At 34.3% G+C, this 21,230-nt stretch overlaps 1 protein-coding gene across 3 annotated transcripts in view; it reads right to left on the bottom strand.

Moving 5' to 3' along the window:
- Positions 1-21,230, bottom strand: part of LOC106058491 (uncharacterized) — a 135,006-nt gene that overhangs the window by 53,419 nt on the left and 60,357 nt on the right. For all 3 annotated transcript variants that reach the window (XM_056019712.1, XM_056019713.1, XM_056019714.1), the window contains one exon: positions 4,738-4,923. In XM_056019712.1, coding sequence (XP_055875687.1) covers positions 4,738-4,923 — 186 coding nt within the window. The remainder of the gene's footprint in view (positions 1-4,737; positions 4,924-21,230) is intronic.

Below are 21,230 nucleotides of genomic sequence, written 5' to 3'. Positions count from 1 at the left end.
TTTTATTCTTGACAATATGTCACTATAGTTTATTTATCGATATTAAATTGTTCCGTATTTTCATCTTTAAACAAATTTTAAAAATATCGACAATAGGTTGTTCAGGGTTTAAAAAAAAGAAAGTAATTTACTAGAAACGATTATTGAAAATCACTTTCTAGACTTATTTTACATTTAATTTTCTTGCTGAAACATAAGAAAAGTTTTTTAATCGATAAAGAATGTTCCGGGTTTAGTTTTGAAACGAAATTGACCTACATTACTTACATTTTCTTACAAATCGTCTCGAAAAATTTCCGAATTTTATTTAAAATCTACTAATGCCAAATAACTGTTTGAAATCCCTTTTCTAATTAATAAAATAAATAATCTTCTCGTTTACGAAATAATGTTGTTCCGGATTTTTAAGAAAAATATTTTAACTCTATTTTTATGTAAAATCTCACTTCTCTCTTACAGTACATTTAATTTTCTAGCTAAAACGTTACAAAATCTAATTATCGTTAATATGTTCCGATTTGTAAAGAAAACAACTTCCAAACCCCAAAGTATGGTATGAAAAGCTCTCCACCAGGCTATGTACATCTAATTTTTATACGAGACCATCCCAAAAATTTAATTAACGGTATTACATTTATCTGGAATTTTATTTTTCTCTTACTATTTATACAAACATCCGGAACAATCTATTATATATACTTTAATCTATTGCGTACATACTTATAACTATTGCGATGTTTCTAAACGAAAATTAAAGGTTAACCAAATTTTCAATAGCTATTAGTTGTTTTTTTTTATATTAACATGACGGAAAGACAGACTTACAGACAAAACGCACAAAAAATGCGGCTTTAATCCTCTTTAAATGAATTCTATTAGAACTCAGTGCACCAATGTCTATGAACCCTCGTTAAATCTCTCGTGTTAATAAAGACATTTTTTTGGTGCTAGCCTATTGTGACGTAATGGATTTTTTTTTCCTTTGACTTCATATGAATGGATTATTCAAATGTAATGCTAAAAAACTCGGTGCACCAATGTCCATGAACCCTTGAAAAATTGCTCGTATTGATAAAGGCATTTTTTATTCTAACTAGGCCGTGTGACGTAGTGGATTTTTTTCCTTTGATGTCATATGGAATTCATTCTTTAAATGAAATGCTAAAAGAACTCACTCGGTGCACCAATGTCTATGAACACTCGATTACTGGCTCGTATTAATGAAATCGTTTTTTAGTTTAACTAGGCCATCTGACGTTGTTTTTTTTTCTTTCTGACGTCATATGGAATTAATTATTTAAATGAAATGCTAGAAGGACTCACCCGGTGCACCAATTTCTATGAACACTCGATAACTGGCTCGTATAGATGAAGGCATTTTTTAGTCTTACTAGGGCGTGTGACGTAGTGTTTTTTTTCTTTTGATGTCATATGGAATTAATTCTTTCAATGAACTGCTAAAAGAACTCACCCGGTGCACCAATGTCTATGAACACTCGATAACTGGCTCGTATTGATGAAGGCATTTTTAGTCTAATTAGGCCGTGTGACTTAGCGGATTTATTTCTTTGACGTCATAAGGGATTTATTCTTTAAATGAAATGCTAAATCAACTCGGTATAGTAAACTAGATCTAGATATTTTACAGTGCATCTAGATTTTTTAAACTAAATAAAGATTTATATTCTTATTAAAATCGTTATGGATTCTAGATCTAGAATTTATAGGTCTATTTTAGAATGATATAGATTAGATCAAGATATAGAATTTCAATTTGTAGACTTATAGTGTAGATTTTGATTTCCAAACGTCGAGATCACTATTGCAATGCTATAATATACTAAAACTAATCTACTATTTTTATTAAATTAAATGTTGTATTTACTCTATTGATAGAATATCTGACTTTTTATTTTCATAAATCTAATTACATCTAAATTATTCCAAATTTATATTTTAAATCTAGATCTAGTAGATGTAGATCTTAAATGTGCTAAAACAGAAGTTTAGTTTAGGTAGATCTACATCCTCATTCTAGCTCCATTTGAATGAGCTCTGTTGTTAACTGTGCTGAGACATCGAAGTAGGCCTACAAGAACGATATCAGGTCATGTCTTCTCCTTTTTTTCAGTTACAAATCAATGCTGAAAGATTATCTAAAATCGCTCGTCTGACATATTGTACACATCCGGTAGATGTCATGCCGTAATGTCTAATATATATCTTTATCAATAATATGCTATTAGTTTGTAACCAGTTTGTTATTAAGTTAACAGCAAAGCCTGGTCGTGCCTGTTAGAGCGCTGGACTTATTGTCTCGACGATCCAGGGCTCATGTAAAACATTTTACATACCAAAAATTTTGTATAGCGCCAAATAAATCTTTGAAACATTATTACTTTTGACAATCAAAACAAAATCGCGCTTGACTATTCCTTGCGAATAGTTCGATCCGACTGGGATCCGACTCCGTCGGGGCCGCCTCTCTTTGTAATAATGTTAAGGTTATGGTTAGTCTGCATTGAAAAAAAAAATTTTCTTTGGTCGCAGACAGACCGGCCCATTTAAGGCCGGCCCACCGGACATTTCCCCGTTAGCCCATATAGTTAGTCCGGCCCTGCATATTGGAGCGTATCGCCATGACTTACGAGATATTGGAACCTTGAAACTAATAAGGTGATACAACTAAAAGTAACACTGTCGAGAAACCTAAATGAAGCCAGAACGACACATGAAGTGACGACAGAGACTTGCACAATAACAGACTGAATCAATGTTGTGAAGCCAGAACGACACATGAAGTGACGACAGAGACTTGCACAATAACAGACTGAATCAATGTTGTGAAGCCAGAACGACACATGAAGTGACGAAAGAGACTTGCACAATAACAGACTGAATCAATGTTGTGAAGCCAGAACGACACATGAAGTGACGACAGAGACTTGCACAATAACAGACTGAATCAATGTTGTGAAGCCAGAACGACACATGAAGTGACGACAGAGACTTGCACAATAACAGACTGAATCAATGTTGTGAAGCCAGAACGACACATGAAGTGACGACAGAGACTTGCACAATAACAGACTGAATCAATGTTGTGAAGCCAGAACGACACATGAAGTGACGAAAGAGACTTGCACAATAACAGACTGAATCAATGTTGTGAAGCCAGAACGACACATGAAGTGACGAAAGAGACTTGCACAATAACAGACTGAATCAATGTTGTGAAGCCAGAACGACACATGAAGTGACGACAGAGACTTGCACAATAACAGACTGAATCAATGTTGTGAAGCCAGAACGACACATGAAGTGACGAAAGAGACTTGCACAATAACAGACTGAATCAATGTTGTGAAGCCAGAACGACACATGAAGTGACGACAGAGACTTGCACAATAACAGACTGAATCAATGTTGTGAAGCCAGAACGACACATGAAGTGACGAAAGAGACTTGCACAATAACAGACTGAATCAATGTTGTGAAGCCAGAACGACACATGAAGTGACGACAGAGACTTGCACAATAACAGACTGAATCAATGTTGTGAAGCCAGAACGACACATGAAGTGACGACAGAGACTTGCACAATAACAGACTGAATCAATGTTGTGAAGCCAGAACGACACATGAAGTGACGAAAGAGACTTGCACAATAACAGACTGAATCAATGTTGTGAAGCCAGAACGACACATGAAGTGACGAAAGAGACTTGCACAATAACAGACTGAATCAATGTTGTGAAGCCAGAACGACACATGAAGTGACGAAAGAGACTTGCACAATAACAGACTGAATCAATGTTGTGAAGCCAGAACGACACATGAAGTGACGAAAGAGACTTGCACAATAACAGACTGAATCAATGTTGTGAAGCCAGAACGACACATGAAGTGACGAAAGAGACTTGCACAATAACAGACTGAATCAATGTTGTGAAGCCAGAACGACACATGAAGTGACGAAAGAGACTTGCACAATAACAGACTGAATCAATGTTGTGAAGCCAGAACGACACATGAAGTGACGAAAGAGACTTGCACAATAACAGACTGAATCAATGTTGTGAAGCCAGAACGACACATGAAGTGACGAAAGAGACTTGCACAATAACAGACTGAATCAATGTTGTGAAGCCAGAACGACACATGAAGTGACGAAAGAGACTTGCACAATAACAGACTGAATCAATGTTGTGAACACATTCTCACGACGTCACACAAACATACACAGGTATTCACAATTTCCCATTACCTTCTGCTCAGATTTATTAATACTTTAGAAGTTTAAATTTAACGTTTTTAAACCCTGAATATCTATAAATAATTATTCTATTCAAAGGGCTAGGGTTAAGTTTAAGCTTATAATTAGCTTCTTTTTAGTGTGCTAATAATTGTCCAAAGAATCGTGCCTCATCATGGATACGCACGAAGTGTAAATAAATGTATTTTTTTGTGTGGTCGCTTTCAGTTTTGTGTAGTTTTGTGTAGTTTGTCTGTCCATCTGTCACGTTGTGATCTTAGAAATCAAAAAATTATTGCAAAATCCATTTTCACCATTTCTATTTTATTTATCTATAATGTAAATTTCATTTAGAAACCTTAAGAAAATGCGGAATAGTACATCATATGCTCCCTAAATCTTATTATTATTATTTATTCCCTGACAAAATCTTGCAGGACAGTGAAAAAGTCAATAAAAGATTTAATGTATAAAGTTCTTACCACCAAAGGCTTCTATTTCACAAAGGGCTGTATTTAGCTTTTGATTTGGATAAACAACTAACTGCAGTCTTGTTAAATAGGAAAAACTGGAATAAGGTATGAGGAACATTGCGTTCTGTTCAGAAGTATGAACCAGTTGAAACATTTCTCTGTTCTCGTGACCACCAAAGCCACTTATTGAGTAAGCTGTGGATAAAATATTTTATAATTAAATGTTAAGAACAAACAAAAAAGAGGATATACTTGATCGAACATAATAAAAAAGACAATAAATTAAGGCTATGTGGGACACTAAATTTAGGTAAAAAAGTAAAAAATTTCGATTTTCAGTTTTGACCTAATTTAAATAGCCCAACCATTTCTGGACATAAAATATCATTTTCATGATTGGCAAATAGTTACTTATTTTTTTATAATTTTTTTGTAAGGTATCTACAGCTCTCTCTTTCCAATTTGTCTTCGTTTTTTTTTCGATTTTCTCAAAACACTATTTTTATTCACTTTTTTTTACTACTCCTTGACTAATTCTGCATAGAAATCAATCACACTTGTCCAGCTTATTATGTATACCTTGTACAACAACTTCTATATTACATTTTCTAAGTTTCAATTAATATTTTGTCTTTATTGCAATAAAATATTACAAAAATAAAAAAAAATGTTTTCTTTAGCAAGGTTAGAAAAAAATTTCTAAAAAAAAACGTTTTTACTACATTCAAAAATAATTTATAAAATATGTTTTGGAATTATTGGTCTACACAATGCATATTTTTGTTTAGCAATAGCTTAAATAGTTTTAAAGCCTTAGCGATTTAAAAACCATAAACAATAATCCAATATGGCGGCCGTTCCCATGACAACCATTATAAGAAAACATTTTTAACAACATTTTTTATGGCTATTCATAGGCAGTATACATATAAAGTTTGGAGTAATTTGATTAATAAATTAAAAAAAGGTCTCAAGTGTCCCACATAGCCATTTTATATTAAATTAGTAGGTGGTTCATACATACAAGTTACATAATTTGTTGAATACAAACTCAAAACTAAATCAATTTGACAGTAGACGGTGTAAACAAACTGCTATATTTTTTATTCTTGGTTATAATCAACACTTAATATTCCCTTCTCAAATATTAATGAATTCACTGGCATAAAATACAGAGACTAAAGAGAGACTATCAACGAACTATAAAAAGATATATATGTATTTCTCATATTTAAATTGTATGACGTGATATGGAAAATATCTTTTACTTCAAAATTCCATTTATACCATACAATTAAAGTCGGGCTGTTATCCTCCCTAAATTGCTCCATGCCTCAGAAACGTAAACAGTATATTGTTATAACCCTTTTCGCGACGCAAAAGGGTTAACTGTGTGTCATCAGCTGACGTGACACAGGCCAGCAATACAGTTTAGCGTGCTTTATTGAAAGGCAAGGGACAGTACTGGCATGAACTTTGCACGTGAATAGCGCCCGTGTTATGGTCAACTGATCATACGCCTGCGCAGATCAGAGACACAGTGTGTAGGAAAGCGGCAGTTCAAGACCGGAGAGCGTTGAGACCGGGACTGTTAGTCAGCCATGAAGTCGGTCCTGGTGCAGTCCTCCAGTGAAACGTACGAGTCCAGGAAGAAACAGTAGATGAGTTTAGTACAGTGATATACGGTCTAACGTTGTAGCAGTTGATTGTGTTGCCAATTGTGTCGTATTGGCTGTTTGATTTGACCATTATTAAAGTACCAGATTATTTGGAGCTTTGTTGTCAAGTTGTTGATGTGTTGTGTTGTGTTTAGCAGTGTTTACAGAAGGCCTGAGTAGGAGAGAATCGTAATAATATAAAGACATTTTAAAAACTGAAACATTTTCACATGATCTTGTCACAAAAAATAGTGAATGTTAAATGGTACGAGAAAATACGTGATAATGAAGTCCAGCGAATAGATGACCTGAAAAACTTTTCCATAGATCTGATGCAGTCTCAGCTTCGTTAGGAAGCCACGTCAGTAGGATCCCTAAAACACTCCATTATGGTCAATTGAAACAGGAAGCGATCACAAGCTGGACAAATAAAACGCTTCAAGGACACCCTCAAAGAGTAAGAGAAAAACAAAATCAGAGCAACAGCTTCTGCTGGACTAATTTGCCCTATGTGCAGCCGAACATTCTAGGCTTACATAGATCTCACATGACAAGGCACAAAACCGTAGTGCAAAGCCCCTAGCCCCATGACGACAAAAGTGGTTATAATCGAACCACTATAAACGAACTATAAATATATATATATATATATATATATATATATATATTATAAAGTAGAATGTGTGGTGTATGTATGTATGTATGGATGTATGTTACTTATAGACATCAAAACCGCTTGACCAATCTTGATAATACTAGGCAGGAATGTTCCTTGGGTACTAACTTAGACCATAGTGTATGTATTGTAGCCCTAAAACAAACTTAAGACCCTCAAAAAAAATAAAGTTGTCCGACTCTATTACAGCTATAGTATTTTATGGATCTAGGCCATGTCTACGATGTTGAGATAAGAAAAGATAGAAAGGATTTAGACCTAGATCTAATTTTAAGAAATACACTTTGCGCAGATAGTTTTTTACTTTGACACGTGAAAATACAAAAGAAGATTCATTGATTTTATTATGTAGTAAAATTAACCTTCAATTTTGTGTTTCAAAAGCATTTTTTACATAAATTAGTTCCTGATATCTGTGACTACAGATTTCCTGACGAACATTCTTTCATTAGACAATACCGTAATGAATCGCGTACTAAATATTAATTCGTTTAATTGTTTACTTTATAATCCCATCCCTAGATCTAAAACTCTAATTCAACTCTAAGATGATAAAACTTCTCTTCGCACACATAGTTTTATACTTTAACACATAAACATATTAATTAAAGTCCATTCATCTCATTTTTTGATCAAATTAACATTCAAATTTGGTTTTCTAATGCTACATTTGTTTACGAAAGCTGCGAAGCCAAGTTGAGATAGGCCTAGATCTATATTCATTCATGAATCGCGTACTAAACATTATTTCGTTTAATTGTTCACTTTATAATCCCATTCATTTAACAAAGCTATAGCTCTTTTAGTTTTTAATAGATAAGAATGTATCGACTTCGGGTAAACCCATTTTCGTAAAACTAATTTTATTTTCGTAGCGAAAGAGAAATAACGTGAAAGAATCATTAGCTACGTTTAACATACATCTAAATCCAATCCACTAGATTATCCAAAAGCATTTTTTACATAAATTAGTTCCTGATATCTGTGACTACAGATTTCATGGCGAACATTATTTCATTAGACATTACCAAAATGGTTACACATTAACACATCTCTCTACTGAGTCTATTGCTAGGCCTAGGTCTAAAACTCTAATCCAACTCTAAGATGATAAAACTTCTCTTCGCACAGATAGTTTTATACTTTAACACATAAATATATTAATTAAAGTCCATTCATTTCATATTTTGATCAAATAAACATTCAAATTTGGTTTTCTAAAGCTACATTCGTTTACGAAAGCTGCGAAGCCAATTTAAGATAGGCCTAGATCTATATTCATTCATGAATCGCGTACTAAAAATTATTTCGTTTAATTGTTCACTTTATAATCCCATCATTTAACAAAGCTATCGCTCTTTTCGTTTTTAATAGATAAGAATGTATCGACTTCGGGTAAACCCATTTTCGCAAAACTAATTTTATTTTCGTAGCGAAAGAGAAATAACGTGAAAGGATCATTAGCTACGTTTAACATACATCTAAATCCAATCCACTAGATTATTCAAAAGCAAATGTTTTAATTTAAAAAAAAAATGGATTTAAGCCTATTAGCTATTTTGATTTGATAGCATTATTCACACTATTTTTACATTGATACATTCGCTTTACTTATTACATTATTATTTCGTTTAATTGCTTACAAAACACTCTCAGTGACTATATCGAAAGTAATGCGCAAATAAAGACCCGCGGGTCGCGGGTAACATATGTCTAGTATATTATAAAATAAAATGTGAGGTGTATGTATGTATGTATGTACGTATGTTACTTATAGACATCAAAACCGCTTGACCAATCTTAATAAAACTAGGCAGGAATGTTCCTTGGGTACTAACTTAGTCCGTAGTGTATGTATTGAAGCCCTAAAACAAACTTAAGACCCTCAAAAAAAATAATAAAGTTGTCCGACTCTATTACAGCTATAGTATTTTATGGATCTAGGCCATGTCTACAATGTTGACATGAGAAAAGATAGAAAGGATTTAGACCTAGATCTAATTTTAAGAAATACACTTTGCGCAGATAGTTTTTTAAACCCATTTTCGTAAAACTAATTTTATTTTCGTAGCGAAAGAGAAATAACGTGAAAGAATCATTAGCTACGTTTAACATACATCTAAATCCAATCCACTAGATTATCCAAAAGCATTTTTTACATAAATTAGTTCCTGATATCTGTGACTACAGATTTCATGGCGAACATTATTTCATTAGACATTACCAAAATGGTTACACATTAACACATCTCTCTACTGAGTCTATTGCTAGGCCTAGGTCTAAAACTCTTATTGAACTCTAAGATGATAAAACTTCTTTTCGCAAAGAGAGTTTTATGCTTTAACACATAAACATACTAATTATTGTCCATTCATTTCATATTTTAATCAAATTAACATTCAAATTTGTTTTTCTAAAGCACTTTTAATATATTCGTTCGCTGTTCGCTAAAGCTGCGTAGCAGTGTTGAGATAGGCCTATATTCATTCATGAAAAAAAGTTCACGCATGCGCAGCACAGAATGAACTCAATAGTCTATTAAAGCCAATTTTTAACTCTAGATTAGTGTAGATTTAGATCTATGTCTACCTCAAGATCTACTTTATACTTTATACACATGAACATACAAAATTTAGTCTATTCATCTCAAATTTTAATCAAATATATGTAGGCCTACAAGCAAATGTTTTAATTTAAAAAAAAAATGGATTTAAGCCTATTAGCTATTCTGATTTGATAGCTTCATTCACACTATTTTTACATTGACACATTCGCTTTACTTATTACATTATTATTTCGTTTAATTGTTTACAAAACACTCTCAGTGACTATATCGACAGTAATGCGCAAATAAAGACCCGCGGGTCGCGGGTAAAATATGTCTAGTCTATATTATAAAGTAGAATGTGTGGTGTATGTATGTATGTATGTATGTATGTATGTATGTTACTTATAGACATCAAAACCGCTTGACCAATCTTGATAAAACTAGGCAGGAATGTTCCTTGGGTACCAACTTAGACCGTAGTGTATGTATTGTAGCCCTAAAACAAACTTAAGATCCTCAAAAAAAATAAAGTTGTCCGACTCTATTACAGCTATAGTATTTTATGGATCTAGGCCATGTCTACAATGTTGACATGAGAAAAGATAGAAAGGATTTAGACCTAGATCTAATTTTAAGAAATACACTTTGCGCAGATAGTTTTTTACATTGACACATGAAAATACAAAAGAAGATCCATTGATTTCATTATATAATAAAATTAACCTTCAATTTTGTGTTTCAAAAGCATTTTTTACATTAATTAGTTCCTTATATCTGTGATTACAGATTTCCTGACGAACATTCTTTCATTAGACAATTCAGTAATGAATCGCGTACTAAATATTAATTCGTTTAATTGTTTACTTTATAATCCCATCCCTAGATCTAAAACTCTAATTCAACTCTAAGATGATAAAACTTCTCTTCGCACACATAGTTTTATACTTTAACACATAAACATATTAATTAAAGTCCATTCATCTCATTTTTTGATCAAATTAACATTCAAATTTGGTTTTCTAATGCTACATTTGTTTACGAAAGCTGCGAAGCCAAGTTGAGATAGGCCTAGATCTATATTCATTCATGAATCGCGTACTAAACATTATTTCGTTTAATTGTTCACTTTATAATCCCATTCATTTAAAGAAGCTATAGCTCTTTTAGTTTTTAATAGATAAGAATGTATCGACTTCGGGTAAACCCATTTTCGCAAAACTAATTTTATTTTCGTAGCGAAAGAGAAATAACGTGAAAGGATCATTAGCTACGTTTAACATGCATCTAAATCCAATCCACTAGATTATCCAAAAGCATTTTTTACATAAATTAGTTCCTGATATCTGTGACTACAGATTTCATGGCGAACATTATTTCATTAGACATTACCAAAATGGTTACACATTAACACATCTCTCTACCGAGTCTATTCCTAGGCCTAGGTCTAAAACTCTTATTGAACTCTAAGATGATAAAACTTCTTTTCGCAAAGATAGTTTTATGCTTTAACACATAAACATACTAATTATTGTCCATTCGTTTTGGAGGATTTTTGTGTTGCTATTTTCTAGAGCTAAGTGATCTTTCTTATACCATTAGATTTGTGTAGATTTCGTCTATAGATTGGTGTATTTAGTTCGATAGATTTAAGTCAAGTTAATTAAATTTAATTAGTTTTTGTATTCATTTATTATCCTTTAGTTTAACCAGCATCTATATAAACAGTAACAGAGTGATACTCATAACCCGAGGGATTGATGTGCTTGGTAAAACCGTGTAACGTGGCCACTACATAGCAGTCCTTTGTGTCATCAGTCCTAGTGTGTCAAATCGCAGTACTGGAGTCATGGACGCTAATTTACTACGCCGCATAGGACGCACATGTGTGTTACTCAAATCACGACTAGATAGCGAGGTTTTCCGAAATATTCGTCGACTTGGCATCGGGCGTAAACTGCCGACAGTTCGTGGGTCTAGGGCTGGGCGTCTTATTCGCCTATGGTATAACCCGTCGCAATTCAACTCAACAGATACATGTCTCACAGTTTACAGGACTCTTAACTGTGCTGTTAACCCCACCCCTACCCCTGTCATTTCTTCTACGACAGAGTTCAGCAGTTCCTTACTAAACTGTTTTATTAACCACCCCACCCCTATTGCTCCTCACACAACAGAGGTCAGATGTCCCCATCAAAAACCTATAATTCGTGATATGACTCCTCCGGTGTCTTCAAAATGTGCTACGCCTCTGATGACTATATCCTCCAGTCTGCTTAAAATAATGCACCTCAACGCCCAGTCATGCAGTAACAAAGCTCTTGAGCTTGCAGACACCACCACTGATGATAGCTACGACATCGTTTTCCTTAGTGAGACATGGTTTAAAGAAGTTGGTGATGAGCCAAGAACCATGGAGCTAACGCCACCAGGCTTTATTTTAAAGAGTCTACCTCGAAAAACAGGCAGCGGAGGGGGTTTAGCAATACTGTACAGAGATAGTCTAGCCAAGTATGTAACAATAAGACCTGACAGCTCAACGTACACCACCTTTGAGATGTGCCAGTTTCGCCTTTCCCACCACAGTAGAACACTGACTTTTATTTTCTTGTACCGCCCACCACCAAGCAAGAGAAATAAATTGACAACAAAAGTTTTCATCGAAGAATTTCAAGACCTCCTTGACAGTCACATATCAACAAAAGATCTATTTGTCATAGGCGATGTGAACTTGCATTTTGACAGTGAAAATGAGACATACGCGATGTCGCTGAAAAATGCGCTAAAGGATCGCAACTTAGACCAACTGATAAATGTTCCGACACACGTCAAAGGCCATACTCTTGACTGGATTGTTACAAATGCAAGTGAGCTTATAGCCAAACTCAATGTCTCAGACCGCGGCTTGTCAGATCATTTTCTCGTACACTTTGAAATGCGCCTATCAAAAGCAAAAAAGCCAAAGAAAAACGTGACTTCCCGTAAACTTAAAGCCATAGATATTGCCTCCTTCAAAATGTACGTGACCTCTTTGCTGTTGCAACAGAGCAACACAGACGTTCTCAGCAATTACAATTCTTGCTTGAAAAAAGTTGCTGGACAGCCATGCACCTCTTGTCACTCGTAGTCTCAGTTAGGCCATCTGCACCCTGGTTGACGGAAGACATAAAGACTGCCAAACTTATTCGCCGACGTGCCGAACGTACATTTCAAAAGACAGGTCTGACGATACATCGACAAATATACATACTAGAAAAAAACAAGGTTAACCTTTTGTCCATGTAGTGCGGAATCTTGGAGTTTTCTTCGACTCAACACTATCTTTCGACCCACACATAAGTCAGCTCTGCAAAGGTCTTTATCTGCAGCTGCGCAGATTAGGCCAGATCCGACCATATTTAACAACGGAGTCAACAAAAACGCTAGCTGTGGCATTCATACTCTCCCGCCTTGACTACTGCAACGCCGTGCTAGCAGGTATACCTGATGACAAAATAGCCAAGCTGCAACGTATACAGAACAACGCCGCTCGAATAGTCCTTAAAAAAACTAGACAAGATTCTGCTACTACGCTCTTGTGCATGCTCCATTGGCTTCCCGTGAAAGCGAGAATCGATTACAAGGTCGCCACACTTTGTCATCAGTGTATATATAACAATGAGATGCCCTTGTACCTTAGCGAACTGATTACTCCATATGTCCCCCAGAGAGCCCTGCGCTCAATGGACTCAACGCTTTTAGTAGTGCCACGTTTCTCTCTCAAAAGCTACGGTCTGCGTGCTTTTTCAGTTCACGGTCCAAAGGTTTGGAACTCACTTCCCATTGATCTCAGACAGACAACATGCTACACCACTTTTAAGAAGAACATTAAGACCTATCTGTTTAAAATTTTTTTAGATTAACTATCAACTTGGCTCTCATGTTTATGTTTGTAATGTTGTTACAGTGCCTTGAGCCTACATTTTGTTTGTTAACAGCGCTTTATAAATAACATTATTATTATTATTAATCTCCTGATTGCCAGATCTTGTTGCAATCAGGAACTACAACAACTGCGTTGTGAATTGTTACCCTATATTCAGTCGACTCATCTCCATACGTTTAAAGGCATCACCCTTCAATATCACCATCATTCAAGCCTACACTCCTACATCAACATATGACGATGAGGCAGTAGAAGAGTTTTATGATCAATTACAGGAAGTGGTCAATAAGGTCCCGAAAAAGGACATCATTGTTGTACAAGGAGACTGGAATGCCAAAGTAGGAAGTGACTCCTATCAAACCTGGAAAGGCACTTGTGGAAAATACAGTAACCTCTCAACTAATGAACGAGGAGGTCAACGACTATTAGAATTTGTCAAATACAACAATCTCTTACTGGCTAACACACTAGGATGCGACAAAAAATCGCGTATAACCACATGGCACAGTCCTAACGGAGAAGATCACAACCAGATTGACTATATCATGGTGCAACAGCGTTTTAAGGCAAGCATCCATATAGCCAAAACAAGACGTTTTCCTAGAGCTGACATTGGAAGCGACCATGACCTTGTTATGATGACCCTTAAAGTACACCTAAAAAAGGTAACAAAACAAGGACCTACCAGGATAAAATTTGACCTGGATAAGCTGAAAGACCCCCAAGTAGCTGCCATATTCGAGGTACAAGTAGGAGGACGCTTTGCAGCCCTCAATATCTTGGACTCCAATGACCAGGATATCGATACGCAAGTCAATATGCTAAATACAGCAGTCATAGATACATCCCTGGAAATATTAGGGAAGCTCCGCCCACCCAAAAAACCCTGGGTAACAGAGGATATACTCCAACTCTGTGACAAGCGACGGGAGCTTAAAGGGAAAAAGCTGTCCGACCCAAAATATGTCCACGAATACAAAAGCGTCAACAAATGGATTAGAAAGGGAATGAAAGAAGCGAAGAAAAAGTGGATAGAGAATAAGTGTCAAGAAATTGAACAGGGACTTAATAGGAACAACAGCAAAAAAGCGTACCAATTAGTAAAGGACCTCACTACCTCAAAGCGTGGAAGAACCAACACAATACAAGACAAAAACAACAAATGCTTAACCGAGGACAAAGATGTGTTGAAAAGATGGACGGAATACTGTTCAGAGTTGTATAACTTTGAAATCTCAGGAGATTCAGAGATACTAAATGTCCCGGCAGTTTCCAACATTGACGAATATCCGAGTCTTCGCTCGGAAGTAGCAGCAGCAGTAAAAGCCCTGAAAAATGGAAAATCGGCCGGAGTTGACAACATTTCTGGCGAACTTCTTCAGGCGGGAGGAGAAACTACGATAAACTAAGATAAACGCACTCTATATGAGTCACAAAATAGCAACCAAGAAATATCACTCTGTCTTTTATTTATTTCACTCTGCGAAAAAAAACAAGAGGGGGAAAGGGGAGAACACGTTTTCACAGCTCGCTACGGATTGCTGGACTGTCAAACCCTGCCCACATAGATCCCGCTCAATAGCAAGAATTACCAAATGTTTCAATCTATCTTTAAGAATTGTTGACATCAAGTAATTCTTCATTAGTTTGAGGCGAGAGAAGCTTCTTTCACCTGATTACACAATTACGGCTAATGCATAATGCCGTTTTTATTAATAGTGCGTAGGATTGACGTTTTCCATATTGAATGACACTCCAAAATGACAATTTTTTTCTATGTATTTCCAGGAGCTCCTGGTAAATCGACAGGAGTGAGCGGGAAATCTGTTTTAAGTTATAGAATGGTTTAATTTAATAATTTATACACCTTGAATTAGCGCGGGTTCCATGAAAGTGCGGATCCTTCGGTCACATAGGTTGCAGTGGCCTAAGACCGGCCCTGCAAAATAGCGGCGTATGCCGCGCCGCCGGTCGACTATCTATATATAATTCTGTTCTTCGCTCAAGAGTTTGAACGAGAAGAAGAAGTAAAGGAAAGATCACTCTTTTATTTCTGCGGATAGAGTTATCCCACGAATTTTACGAGCCTTGTGTGTAGCGAAGTCATACAATATATTATTAAAATTCTATTTCCTACATAGATCTCGCTCAATAGCAAGAATTGCCAAATGTTTCAATCTATCTACTAGAATTGTTAAACTAAAATAATTCTTCATTTGTTTGAGTTTCTTTATCAGATTCCAAAATTACGGGATAATGCCGTTTTTTTTAATCGCGCCTAGGATTGGCATTTTCCTTATTGAATGACACCCATAGACATAAATAAATATAGACTGGCCGAAGGAAGTAACTCCATGTAACTTGAAAGCATGTATATCTATTGTATTCGGATTTCCGAATTCTGAAAAATTGCATGATCTTCATTCTTAAAGATTGAACAAAACACTAGTGAAAATATTGTAATACTTATATAGGTTATGGCTGAAATAGATATGAATACTTAACTTTTATACTGCTCATAAATGCTGTATAATAAAGTACACAAAATTGCAAGTCACAAATGTTCGTTTCATAAAACTCTTTAATCGGCCAGTCTATATTTATGTATGTCTATGATGACACCCCAAAATGACAATTTTTTCTAAATGTATTTATTTCAGGAGATTCGTATTGAGTTTTCTAAATATTCAAATAATTTCCGGATATTTCCAGAACTTTTTCGTACATTTTCCAATTTCAGGAGATCTGTTTTAAGTTATACATTGGTTTAATTTAATAATTTATAACCTAGAATTAGCGCGGGTCCTATGAAAGTGCGGGGCCCACTGCGGTCGCATAAGTGTGGAGCCCACTGGGGTCACCTAAGGCCGGCCCTGCAAAATAGCGGCGTATGCTACGCCGCCGGTCGACTAGTTATTAATATTTATCTTATTTTAAAGAACACGAAAGTTAATTTCAAATGTATTGAAATGCATGTTTATCTGTATTATGTTTATCTGTATATGTTTATCTGTATATGTTTATCTGTATTATGTTTATCTGTATTATGTTTATCTGTATTATGTTTATCTGTATTATGTTTATCTGTATTATGTTTATCTGTATTATGTTTATCTGTATTATGTTTATCTGTATTATGTTTATCTGTATTATGTTTATCTGTATTATGTTTATCTGTATTATGTTTATCTGTATATGTTTATCTGTATTATGTTTATCTGTATTATGTTTATCTGTATTATGTTTATCTGTATTATGTTTATCTGTATTATGTTTATCAGTATTATGTTTATCTGTATTATGTTTATCTGTATTATGTTTATCTGTATTATGTTTATCTGTATATGTTTATCTGTATTATGTTTATCTGAATATGTTTATCTGTATTATGTTTATCTGTATTATGTTTATCTGTATTATGTTTATCTGTATTATGTTTATCTGTATATGTTTATCTGTATTATGTTTATCTGTATTATGTTTATCTGTATATGTTTATCTGTATTATGTTTATCTGTATATGTTTATCTGTATTATGTTTATCTGTATTATGTTTATCTGTATTATGTTTATCTGTATTATGTTTATCTGTATATGTTTATCTGTATTATGTTTATCTGTATATGTTTATCTGTATTATGTTTATCTGTATTATGTTTATCTGTATTATGTTTATCTGTATTATGTTTATCTGTATTATGTTTATCTGTATTATGTTTATCTGTATTATGTTTATCTATATTATGTTTATCTGTATATGTTTATCTGTATTATGTTTATCTGTATTATGTTTATCTGTATTATGTTTATCTGTATTATGTTTATCTGTATTATGTTTATCTGTATTATGTTTATCTGTATATGTTTATCTGTATTATGTTTATCTGTATATGTTTATCTGTATATGTTTATCTGTATATGTTTATCTGTATATGTTTATCTGTATAATGTTTATCTGTATATGTTTATCTGTATTATGTTTATCTGTATTATGTTCACAGTTTTCACTACTTTGTATTTACAATTGCCCGATGTATGTCGGCATTTTTTTAATTAGTTTCACTGACTATGACAGTGTACATATTTATTTAAATTATTTTTTCAGTTGACGCTTACTTACAGTTATTTGACTTCCTGTATTAAAAATATAAGTACCTATGTTTTGAAAGTGATTATAAATTCAGCCTTCCCGTTTTTATTGTATTTAATATATTGCTAAGACGTGGGATTGAACTAAAGCAAATAACTCACCGATTCTCACACCTCGTAATCTTGTTGGTCGTTAACTATCTGTAGCAATTCAGAGGCTTTCTTCGCAAGGCTAACATTAATCCAGTTGCTTTTTCCTCGTTCGTACTCCAGTTGTTCACTTTAGCAGCCGCCTCAAATTGTCTTTTATAGACTGTCCACGAGACTGTACCATCAGAAAATACGTGGCTTGACTTTCCAAATTGCTTCGCTCGATTCTAAATGTGTCTTTTTGCGTTGAACCTTGCTCAGCTCGACCTTGACTGCCTGGACCTCGTCGTTAAGGGCTTTAATCTTTTGCTCCATCTCTACTGTAAGCTGTGACTTCACAGCGGCGATTTCCTCCCTTAACTTACTTCTGAATTCCTCCAGATCTGTTTTCAGACCAGTCACCATTCCTCGCATTGACTCTTAACATTCTGCCGAGATCAGCCTTCCTTTCAAACTCGTAAGTGTCCGGGTCAAACCCGTCTTCTTTCAAAGCATCTGTTAGACGACTAACGAGGACTTCTTTAATTCCTGACGCAACGATGTCCCGCCACTTTAACTTATTATGATTTCGTTAATTTGTAGGCGTTTAGAAGTAGACATGTTGGTAAGTTGAGTAGGCAATATCCCACTTCTGACACCAATTGTTTTGACGTGGGATTGAACTACGGAAAATAACTCACCGATTCTCAGATCGCTGATATCTCTCTGATTGTAGAAGCACAATCCAGCTATGATTAATCAATATCTCAGGTAAAAAGAAATAATGTTACAATCTCCAAATCAAATTTACATATCCCAATTAACTAACACAATAGAAAACAATCCTCCATCCTCAGTCAAGAAATCCAAAATCATAACTAAAGATTCTAAACACATTTACACACTAGTCAAGGTCATTTATGTCCAACAACATAAAAAAAAAAACCTACTTCGTACGTGAAAAAAAAAGGTTAGTCAGGGTTGTAACAGAGTTACAACAATATCATAGCCTAAAATTGTATCTTCTGAAACGAGATCTTCCCCTCACTTTGGATTATTTTCATTATTTCGATAGAACGTCGATCGAGTTTTGAATTGTTGTTGATCCTGTGGTTTGGGTACTCTTAGCTTAGGACTAGATCTAGTCTATATTTATTATTATTATAATTATTATTTTAGATCTAGTCAGTCTAGTGTTAGACTTAGACTTTAATTAAGGCTTTAGATCTACTAATCATCTACTAATACTACTAATAATAACTAATAGTAATATTCTATATAGTTAATTATACACGTAAATATATTGATCTAGAATTAGATCTAGATCTAGTCTAGGTCGTCTAGGTCCATATTTTGAATTTAATAAACCATTTCATTTGATTTAATTGTCATTGTAAATTAGCTTTCAACTTAGATTTAGACATAAATTAGGCATTGTAAACCTTAAACTAGATTTAGACTAGACCCCTTTAAAAACTAAAATCAACAACAGTCATCATGAAATTGCTCTGGCTATTTATCCTAATAATTACTAAATACACACTAGCTGAACACAGAACCAGATCTACCTTAGTCAACACTAAACTTAAAAAGGAAACAACAGTCATAATCAATCATCACACTTTAGATCAAAGCAACCTAAAAAATAACCTAACATACACATCCATAACACTAAAGAAGATTACCCATCACAAATGGAAGTTCTCAATCAGACACAGCAGAAATAAATACCTATCACTGTTAATATTAATAGCAGGAGATGTAGAGTCAAATCCAGGGCCTAGATCTAAAGATAGATGCAACATCTGCAAAAAAGTATGCACCATGAAACAGAGAGCCATTCAATGTGACACCTGCGATGAATGGTACCATGCATCATGTCTCCATATGAATACACCTGTGTATTATGCCTTAGGCAACAAAGATGCATCATGGCACTGTACCGTGTGGGTTACCTCAGTTTACATCAGGACTGTTTGATTCCTTTGATGCAGACACTTCTAACCCATACAACATCCTAAACACCATCCCAAACCAAACTCACCAACCACTAGCCAGATCCGCTCCTGTTAAACCTAAGTCTAGTAAAATTAATACAACAGCCTCACTAAACAAACCTACTAAAGAAGTAACACCAAAATACCTTAAAACCTTAGTAATAAATTTTCAAAGCATTAGGAACAAAACAGCAGACTTAGAAATTTTATTAGAATGTGAGAAACCAGACATAATTGCAGGCACAGAAACTTGGCTACATCCTGAAATTTATAATGCAGAAATTTTCAATAGTAATTATGAAATTTTTAGAAAAGATAGGGCTGATAATCATGGAGGAGTTCTTTTAGCAATAAAAAACACTCTTATAGCAGAAGAAATTACCTTACCTAACTCAAAAAATATAGAATCAACATTTTGTAAAATTAATACCACCTCAACATCCCTAATAATAGGCAGCATTTACAGACCACCAAATTCTAGTTTAGAATACATGCAGGAACTATGTAATCAGATTACTACACTTAAAGAGACAAATAAAAATGCAGTTTTTTGGATTATGGGTGATTTCAACCTACCTGATATAAATTGGAAAACACTAACCATAGATAAACACCAAAACCTTAAGGACATAAATGAGCTTTTCATAGAAACTTTACACAACCTAAGTTTAGATCAAATCATTAAAAAGCCAACTAGATTAAACAACACATTAGATCTCTTCTTAACCAACAGACCTGGATTAGTAGTTGATTATGATATTATCCCTGGTCTATCAGACCATGAGATCATAAAAATACACAGTCAGATAAAAGCAGTAGCCAATACAAAACCCAAAAGAAAAATCTTACTCTGGAATAAATGTAACCTAACACAACTACACCAAGCTGCATTAAACTTTCAACAAACATTCTTATTAGAAAAAGACATTAACCAACCAGTCGATGACCTCTGGAATTTCATTAAAAACCATCTTAAAAGCATTATAGAAAATCATATACCAACTAAATACACATCAAACAAAATAAATAAATGCTGGTTTAATAATAGACTAAAGAAGCTTTGTAAACAGAAGGAAAACCTATATAGAAAATTTAAAGAAACTAATGCAGAAAGAGTTTACAAAAAGTATATAAAAATTAAACACTTAACCCAAAAAGTAAACAGACAGCTGCAGAGTGATTACATAAACAATGTAATATCTAAAGATAACAACAAAAACCTATGGTCATACATTAAGTCTAAGAAAATGGAAACAACAGGCGTAGCGCCATTAAAAGATGAACATAATATAATACATAATGATAATGAAACTAAAGCAAACATCCTAAACAAATACTTTGCATCAGCATTCTCAGCCCCAGGAGACAAAGACATATTACTGAATTTGAACCAAGTAGACAACATAGAAGATATAGTAGTACAAAAAAATGGAATTCAAAAACTATTAGCCAACACCAAACCAAATAAAGCTTCTGGACCTGA

The sequence above is a fragment of the Biomphalaria glabrata genome, chromosome 2, assembly GCF_947242115.1.
Source record: "Biomphalaria glabrata chromosome 2, xgBioGlab47.1, whole genome shotgun sequence".
Lineage (NCBI taxonomy): Eukaryota > Metazoa > Mollusca > Gastropoda > Planorbidae > Biomphalaria > Biomphalaria glabrata.
This window is presented reverse-complemented; position numbering and strand designations above follow the sequence as displayed.